The 9,678-nt window shown below is 33.5% G+C and overlaps 1 protein-coding gene across 1 annotated transcript; it reads right to left on the bottom strand.

Annotated features, from left to right (window-relative positions):
* Window positions 1-3,513: 3,513 nt before the first annotated feature.
* LOC109540749 (polygalacturonase) lies at window positions 3,514-7,880 on the bottom strand. Its single transcript, XM_019909200.2, has 4 exons — window positions 7,518-7,880; window positions 4,284-4,474; window positions 3,893-4,220; window positions 3,514-3,834 (listed from the first exon to the last, which is right to left on the bottom strand). The coding sequence occupies exons 1-4, from the start codon at window positions 7,831-7,833 to the stop codon at window positions 3,575-3,577; spliced, it is 1,095 nt and encodes a 364-aa protein (XP_019764759.1). The 5' UTR covers window positions 7,834-7,880; the 3' UTR covers window positions 3,514-3,574.
* Window positions 7,881-9,678: the final 1,798 nt, after the last annotated feature.

Genomic DNA, 9,678 nt, shown 5'->3' with positions numbered 1-9,678 from the left:
GTGTAGGACTAGGTAACTCAGTGAATTTTTAGGCGTTGGCGCAGTGCTGCGCCAATGGCTTGGTACGCCAACCCAAAGCACCGTCGCAGTAGCTCAGTTCCGTTGCTGGGAAAATGTTGCCGACTTTTTTTACTTGTTTTAGATTTATTTTAATTGAGATTTATTAATAATATTTTTAAAATGTCTTCAAATTTAAAAATTTTCGCCAAGTTACTTTTTCTTCTAAATGCTCAATTTTCTAAAGTTTAACTTAAAAATGCTGATAATCTTAAGGTATTTTCCCCGAAAAGTTATGAAATAAAGTTCGAATCCTTCYTCGCGTTGTAAAAAGTTTTGAAATCCCTTTCCAGCTTCGAATTTGGWACCAAGATGAAATAATTTTCTATAAAAAAACGAACAGGATAAGCGAAAGTGTATAACAGATTATTTGGAAATCTCGGCACCTCCATTCCTCTGAARACAATAAAATTTGTTAAAAATGTGGCTTTTCAGTTTCGACTGAATTTTTTGCTCTATTTTATAGAGTTTCACTTAAAAGTATTGATGAACTGGAGGACTGTTAAGCGAAAAATTACAAGAAAAATTTATAGCTTTGTAAAAATTTTACAAAAACTTTTTTCGTCGGCGAATTTGGGACAAAAACAAAAATACATTGATCCAGTTTTATACCGAAAACCGTTAAGGTTTTCTTCAAAACCGATCATAAAACTAAAAGTTTTTAATCGAAAACGCAAAAAAGCATTATTTTCTAATGATTTTCTTCAGCCAAAAATCGGTTTGCAGGGAACTTTATGAAACCCTTTGCAGCTTCGAATTTGGCACAAAAACCAAATAATTGCATTCAGTTTTTACCGAAAGTAATTAGGACTATCTTGAAAAACGACCACAGAGCGAAAGTTTACAAAACATATTAGGAAAAGTCACCGTCCTCAACGCTCTGAAGATTTGTAAAGTTCCTTTTATTTTTCAGGTCATTCCAGTTTAAGCAAAGTGTCTATTAAACAATTCTTTCTACGCAAAAATTGCATTATTTTTTAATTTAAGAAAAGCATCTACTCAATATTTCGTTTAGACTTGCGTTCAAGTGGTGAAGTTAAGTTCTAAAGATAGCATGTACAAAGATGAACAAATATACAAAAATGTTGGTTTAAAAATTTCAGATATCACGAGATTGGAGTGGCCCGCATAAAATATGTATAGCGTCCGATCTAGAGCTAGCAGTAACTTGCAATATTCAGAATCCATTGAAAATAGTTGAATCTGAAAAGCAGTCATTTAAATTGCACCAGATACTGATTTTTGCGCTACTTGTAAATATTGGTCTAAAAATGTATGTTTAATCGCGACTGCAGCCTTTTCAATAAAATGCGTCTCACTGTCGGATTACAGCCAGCAGTAACTTCTTATTGTGGCAGTCAATTGAAAATAGTTGAATCGAAACATCCTAGGAAATTCATTTTAATCGCATCTGCTGCGCTTTTTGTAATTTCTGGTCAAAAAGTTAATGAGTTTATGGGATTGCAGCCACTCGCATGAAAATTCACAACCGTCATTGTAGAATGAGAAACAAAATGATATTTTCGCAGTATATCGGGAAGACTTAAATCTGAAAAAAATGCCAAATTCTGGTTACTGTACTTTTGTTTTTGGTCTTTTAGTCCCGAAATCGATACAGATTAAAACGCCGGCAAATAATATTGGCAAAAAGGGACGAATTGTTGTCTCACACCTGCTATGTTTTGAACTTTATTCTTCCAAAATTTAAATTTCACCTTTTTGAGCTGGATATAGAAACTGGTTGAGTAAGTCCGCCATTGGTGGTGAATTAACTTAGTTTTTCAATCATCTCTCAAGTAAGTACTGATTATCTTTAAAAACAACATTATTGTCACTTTGGTATTGTTTGCAACGCATTTTCGCACAAAATTTGATTCTTACGTCAATACATTAAACATTTTTAACACTGAATACATATGAACCTTCTTCGGATTGCGAATTTGTCTGTTACTCGGCAAACTACGTCCACCATACTTAAAAGGAGAGCCAGTTACCTCCTAGAATGGAGGCAATTCCTCGTTGGCGCGGTTGGCACAAAAATAAAATTCTTCGTCCTAACCCATTTTTCGAGCCAGTGTGTAAAAATGTATATACAATGAAAAAAGCGTAGTAAAGAACAAAATGAAAAGTGTCTGAACGTTTTCATAAACGGAAAACTTTTGAATTTTAGATGAATAACTTTGGCTGCACCTTATTTCACACGAACTGTACAGTTATTTGCCTTAAAATCATTGACTGAAGCTGAAAACATAAATTATGCGCCAATAGGCTGTAATTATCGCAATTCTATAAGAAACAGAAACGAGTTTCATTATGTGCTTATGTGAACACATATTTTATATATGCATATATGAACCTTACTGGATAGCTAGAAAAATGTACTAGCACTGAAATATAGTTATAGCAAGTCTCGTCCTCAGTGATTCTCCTAATTTATGCCAATGATCCAAAGAATCGAAATTTTCAGCCAATATAGAGTGATGTTGGCTCTATTTATTGCCGCAAAACTGCTTTTTATCTCAACTGCTTTGGGCATAATATATTTTTGCAAGTGGACCGGTAATTTAGTGTTCAAAGAGGTTATAAGTCTCAGATCGAATAATTCCGTCTAAAGTTAATTTAAAACAAACTTTTGAAAGTTACAAATTTGAGCACGCTTATAGTAAGGTTTTGTCAATTTATTTCCCTAACCTTTGTTTTTTCAACTCAACTAGTTTAGGCGCAATTATTATTTAGAAAACGCAGGTAAATTAGACGCCAAAGCCGGTGAAAGTTTCTTTTCAAGACATTCCAAAATTCAGAACGAATATAAAGAGGACCTGCATTTTTAGGAACTGGAGAGTGATAATTGCTCGATTAATTGCAGTAGCAACTGCATTTTAATTGGGCCTAATGAATGTTAAAAAGCGGCACGTAAATTTGGTGGCAAAAGTCAACGCAAATCTCAATTTGAATAATTCCTAAATTGCAGCCCAAACCTCCATAAAGTGAAACTTTTATTTGAACATGCAGAGCTGCTTCTTTAATATATCGCTTTTACCCTTTTCAAGTGATGTAGGTGTGATGTATTTTTGAAAAAAGGCTTTTATTAGGGTAACCTGGTAGCTTTCGAGAAAAACTGCTGTATTATAAAATGCCACTCGCGTGTTAAAATGCATAGGTGGACTGGGCAGAAGAAGGTGCACATATACAAATTACCAAATGGGAAACAATTAATAGCGAGAAGAAGCATTTATAACAGAACCCTATTGGAGAAGGAATTATGGTCATATTTCCCATCCATGTATGTATAATGAGAGTAATTCACAAGAAAAATAACAATTGTGACCCCATTATCTTCGTTTCCCCATATCCAAACAATTAGCTTTATTGCTTTGTTGTTAAAAGTGAAAGTTGGGTAATGGATAGAAATTTTAAAGCACAGACAAGTAGAAAATCTACCATATAAACTGCAGCTTTTGTTGATACATTATATATTGATAATATCTGCTGTTATTGAAGGGATCAGTTCGTGCTTCTAACAGGTGTAACCAGATGGTTCATAGTTGCAAGAGCTGCTCTTAACTCCGTTGGTGATGGAGACGTCAGACCAGGTCCAGCTGGAGCATCCACCATCTGCACAGAGAATGTAGACGGGCATACTACTGGAGTCGCCAGTCATACTGCCAGTAATTCCACTCATTTTCAAGTTACTGATTGGGATGTTTGCTTTAGGTGTTCCACTGGATGATCCGCTTTTGTAATCCTCTTGAACGTTGATTCCGTATTTCTTGATGCCTGCAATCAGCAAGCGAATTATTATTTGTCGTGAGAAATTTAAGAAATATGTTCCTACTTGAAAGCTTGATGTTCTTATAGGTGACATCTTTAACGGAACCGGTTCCAGCGTCGGTGTGGGTTTTGACATGAATACCATTATCAGATTTGGTTACAGTGCAATCGCTAAAAGTGATGTTGGAGACCTGGTTTGCTGAACCATTGTCAGTGCTCTGACCGACAGACAAACTCAATCCGTGACCTCCACTACATGTCAGCTTTTCGAATAACATGTCGGATCCTTGATTCACAGCAACACAGTCATCTTGGTTCTTCACAACGCTGTTCTTTACGGTAATTCCAGTGGAACTGGAAACGTCGAATCCATCGGTGTTGTGACCCCCTGCCTGTTCATTGAGGTTTTGTCAATTTCTTTTCCACTCGGATATTTCATGATCAATCATACTTACATCATCTCCAGCAGTAACTTCAATATCGAAGTTGTCAATGGTGGTGTCACTGGCGCTATTGATGGACACACACTGGTGAGGACAGTTCAACAACTTTATGTCCTTCAGGGTAGATCCTCCAGTAGTCTTGATTCTGAGGAATTTGGGTTTGGTGATTCCTTTGTCTCCCTTTCCATCCCACCATTTAGCACCTTAAAAACATGGCAACAATTAGCAGGTGTTCTTGTAGATATTTGTGTTAACCGGTAACTGCAGATTGGGCTAAGGAGTCTCAGTTTCCATTCTGGATTTTGCTTGGTTTTAGCGCTCCCCGTCCACACTAAGCTAAGACTCTCTAGCTGGGAGAAGCCCACATAAAATTCTATTGTCTTGCGCATCTTTTTATACTATTTGAACATTATGCTGAAGGTTATGTTATATTTTCAATCATATTAATATTCGTACTCAGATGTTATTTTATTGTAGCGGGCAAATACATTTTGAGCCCTCGTGCTTGGGCCCAAAGGCGATCAATGTGTAAAACATGTAATGGTAACCTGTTTTACTGCACTAGTGTTTTTTGAGTTAATAATAATATTGAAGAAAATGATCGAAAACCCCTTGACGTTTCTTCTGTGATTTATCTGGCACAAGCTCCGAAACACCGTTAAAAGTTAATTTTCCGTACCGGATGGCTAGTCAATGTCAATGACAAACAATGATAGAAATAATAATCGTTATAGTTGCATACAAAATCTTTTACGGAACACGTAGGGATTATTATATTATTAACGCAATTATGAGTTTACACTAACAATTTTCAGATGGGTGCGTTAATAATATTAACTTCCTGCAAATCAGCAATTGAATCATTGTTACTGCTACTTCAACTTTATTCCCGACTTTTATATAAAGCTGCCTGTTTATATAAAAAACGTTAAATATTGTTTGATATGTGCTTTAGCTAGAATTGTGATTTAACACAACTATTGCGCGAATTACCTAAAATCTCCATATTTGGTTCCATTTTTTTACGTACGCAGTACAGAGCGCGGCTTGTTTCAAACGTTCACGTTGTTCACGTATTTCACTTTCAGCGGAATTTCTGTTCAAAAATTGAAAATACATTTATTAATTAATAATAAAATGTGTTAATTTTTTAATTTGTTTATTTATTGGCTTTTACTTGCAATATTAGCGACAAACGTTTTATTTTTGAGAGGTATTTGTTTAAATTACTGTCTACTGTTATAAATAACCGATATAATTTTTAACTTATTCTGAGTTATTTTCCTGACTGCGTGTACTTGTTATGATATTCCTATCTTTCCTGGGTTTCAGTCAAAGTGTGAAGTAAAAATTTTGAAACATCGTTCATTTCATTACGTTTCGGCGAGACAACAGCGCCATCATCAGACTTAAAATTTTACACAAACTCATGATTGGTAAAAATTAACATCTTTTTAGGTCTTTGCCTTCTTGAAAGCTTGAGTTTGTCGAACGTCTCGTTGTAATGAAATAAACGATGTTTCAAAATTTTTACTTCACACTTTGACTGAAACCCAGGAAAGATAGGAATATCATAACATAGTTTTTAACATTTCGTCTTTGGAGAAATTTTTAAGGAAATTCGATATTTGGTTTGCTGTATTTTGTCTTTTATATTAGATACTCTTAAAGCCTTAACGGCTGCAGTGTATAATAAGTTGTAATATATTACTGCAAGATCGGCACATTTTCCGGAAAAAAGGAGTAGCTGTAGAAACTCTGCACTGGTTAAATATCGAATAATTTTTTATTTGGTATTTTGTCGCGTTAAACATAAAAAAAAATGATTCAAGAAACATGGTCTTTGTAAAAATCAGTGCAGTAACGCAAATTTAGTCTCAGAGTTCTTATTTCTTCAAAGTATTAGATTTTGTTGACAAAGTTGACAGAAGCGAGATTTATTTATTAATTTAATATATTTGTGACGTACAATTTTCTTATGTTTTTACATGGTTTTATAATTAGTGTACCTGTTGCAGTTTCACAAAAAGGCCATCATTTTTATTTGATGAATCCATATTATTCTAATTTTATGTTTTATGTAAATTTTCACAATAATGTATTAAAATTATACAAAGCTTGTTTTTTTGAGGATGAATCGAACAACTTTTTCCATCTTTTCAGTACACTTTGATTAAGAGATTTTGGTAACAACCTATTTTTGCGGGATTATGATTATTGGATTAAAATTTAAGTATAGATTTCCCTTGTGAATTCAGAATTTCCTAATGTAAGTCAATATTTTAGTCTGCATTTGGGCCAATTTTTAGACTTTCGTTGGAATTTTTTAATTTTAAAACATGTGTAAATATTTTTCACTGGATTCACGAGTTTTGCGCTAACGTTTGAAACAGTTTTCAGCCATATTCTGATATATGATATAATAAACAAGTATAGCTTGCCAAGGATTTTAAAACCACTCTAGAAATATTATTAGATAAGAGACTTGACTTGTTGCGAAACTTGACGACGTTTAATCATGTGTTTACACCTAATTTTCTGGAAATTAAATTAACTTTGGATCGATTATTTAAACAAATTTTCTTGTTTTACATACCCTGTCACTTATTTTCAAATAAGTTCAAGACATTTCTAGATCATTAGACGTGTTGATTGTTCTAGTTGATTCTAATGGCGTCATATTTTTGTAATAAAAAGTACGAAATTGATATTACACATTTACGAAAGTGATAGGAAATACACACAAACAGACAATTGCTATTTTAGCACAGCTGAAATATGATGATAAAATTACTGAAAGATAATACAAAATTTATCGTACTTTAAATGCAAATAGCATGTTAGTACTAGATCGCTTCCTGTGAGATTGACTGATTTAAAAAATTATATTTTAATTTTCACCTGGAATAATGTAGGATATGAAACAAAAGTATGTTCTCTGGGCCTCTCTTCTGCATGGTATCTATATAGGTTTTATGGTTCTTAAAACACATTTTAATTTTACCATTATGAATACCATCATTCTCTCATCTCTAATATATCACTTCTAGTCAGTTCGGAATAGCTCTATTTGCAATTATATGTGGGCAATTGTGCAAATACGGTCGTTGCGATTAAATTTCATTCATCAAGATTAATCATAAAATCTAAACCTATTAACGCTATTTCCAAATTTGTTCAGTTGAAACTCATTTTTCGAAATAAAATCTTCAAATCTTCGCATTGATAGTCAAACTAAGTTCTTACCACGTCCATCAAGAGTGACACTGCTTCCAGTTACGGTAACTTTGCTTCCAGATATTTCCATGAGAGGCCCTTTCCATTCAGCATATTCCCATTTGAAAGTACCTTCCAAAGTGAGTTTGGTACCGGTTTGCAATTTCAGCTGCAAGGTGGTTTCAGCAGGTACGGTAATGTCCTTCAAAGTCAATGTTGTGCAACTGGATACTGCAGAAGCAACATCATCGTAGCTGGATACAGTACAACTAGCGTTCAACGGTCCACTTGGGGACGCGTGAACTGAAGCTGCAATAGTAGCAATAAGAGCGACTAACTTGATCATGATTGCCTCACTAATTCAGGCTTCAATCTAGAGACCTATATATGTATTCAGCCCCAATGACCAATCATGGAGATAAGGCACTCTGAAGTATTTTCCAGTTTTTATCTCAACTTCTCATAGTTGCAAATAAACAGAATTCAAGCAAAAATAGAATGCCTTCCTAAGCTGACTTGAAGTGTTTTCATTAAATTAATTCGCTTGATGATGTCTGATTATCTTATAGGTGAAAAAAAAACACCTCGAACGTTTCATAACCCAATGCTTAAGCACTTAAGTTGTATTTAGCACTGCTGACCAAATACGCTTCACGACAAATTTGAAGTTTTCTAGCCTCCAAAATGCATCTAGGTATTAATGCTTCAACGTTCACTTTCCTGATTAAAATACGTTTTTTTGGATCAGGCTTTTAATTTTCAGGATATTTAATTATGATAAAGGATGGCAGAAGTGCTTTATCAGTTTGCAGTAACATGATAACAGAAACAGGAATTTATTTCAATCAACAAGTATCAAACATCGATTTTTTTGGTAGGGAGCTTCTCGCAAAACACATGAGATAATTAACATATAGGTTTGTAAAGCAACTGATTTGATATATCACAGTCTAAGGAAAGCTTTTAAGAGAGAGGTATAGAACTTTAATCTTAAATAAAACTCAATTGACTTTTAAATAAATACCAATGTGGACCAATATGGCTTTTGCTAAAACTTTAAAACTATCTATAATGCAAAATAGCATTTTTATTTTATTTATGTTATACTTTTTCTTAGCCTGCGGATGTTTAGCTCTGACATTGATTTAGTTCAGACTCTCTTGCAGGGTTTATAAATTTATTTTTCAGATAGGTACATTTTATTTCCAGAAAACTGGTTGTTTCTGTCTTTTTATCTGCTCAAAATACTGTCTATATTTTACGTTTTTATATCACAAAATGTGATTTTATAATAAATTTGTCTACAACTTCAGAAAATAGTAATTAAACTCTTAAAGTTAGTTTATCAGCTTGGACGTCAAGGAATCTAATAATAAACATTATTTCAAAACACTACATTGGCAAAAATAATTGCATCAAATTTAACAAACTGATAAAGAAAATAAGTGAAATATCATCTCTAGGGTCACATATACGTAATTATTTAATTATTCCGGTTTGGTGTATTCTTAAAATACGACGATATAAGTACATGTTTACGTAGTGGGTTTACAAGTACCTATTCATTTTTTATTAATGAATTACAGTGATAGTAAAGATATTAGCTCTTTAATATTATACGAAATAGAAAATCCCGAAACTGCCCGAAACGGTCAACAGGAGAAGGAAAAAATATTATTCCTTTATATTTTTATATGTTGAATATATGTTGAAAATACTGTTTAACGGCTGATGAAAACAACACTGTTACAATACACACTTAATCCGAAAGGGACTGATTTGAACTATACTTTCGGGTATAGGTATTGGATAATATAGGAAATTGGTTTGCACCAATATTCTTCCGGTAAAAAATTTCGGGGCTATTTTTGACCTTTCAAAAATTCAGTTAATGAGTTAATTCAATTAAAGTTGTGCTGACTGATACGGAATGACGATAAATGTTTCATTTAAATTTTCAAGTGTTTATAGATAAATAAACTCAAGTTTGAAGCACACTGTTGCTATACATAAATGATTTAACAGATGTGGTCGCTCATTTAATAATGTTGCGACGAGCAGATTTTAAGAAGGACTGCCTGGTTTCACATGATGACTGATAATGTTTTTAGTTGGATAGAAAAATAACGAACGTACAGCGCTAATAGCTAGAATTTAGAACAAACAATCTTCTTAACATCAGAGTAGACAA

The sequence above is a fragment of the Dendroctonus ponderosae genome, unplaced genomic scaffold (genome assembly GCF_020466585.1).
Source record: "Dendroctonus ponderosae isolate FM_Combo_2020 unplaced genomic scaffold, Dpon_F_20191213v2 Dpon_F_20191213_1, whole genome shotgun sequence".
Lineage (NCBI taxonomy): Eukaryota > Metazoa > Arthropoda > Insecta > Coleoptera > Curculionidae > Dendroctonus > Dendroctonus ponderosae.
The sequence above is the reverse complement of the archived record's forward strand: the minus strand, read 5'-3'. Positions and strand labels throughout refer to the sequence as shown.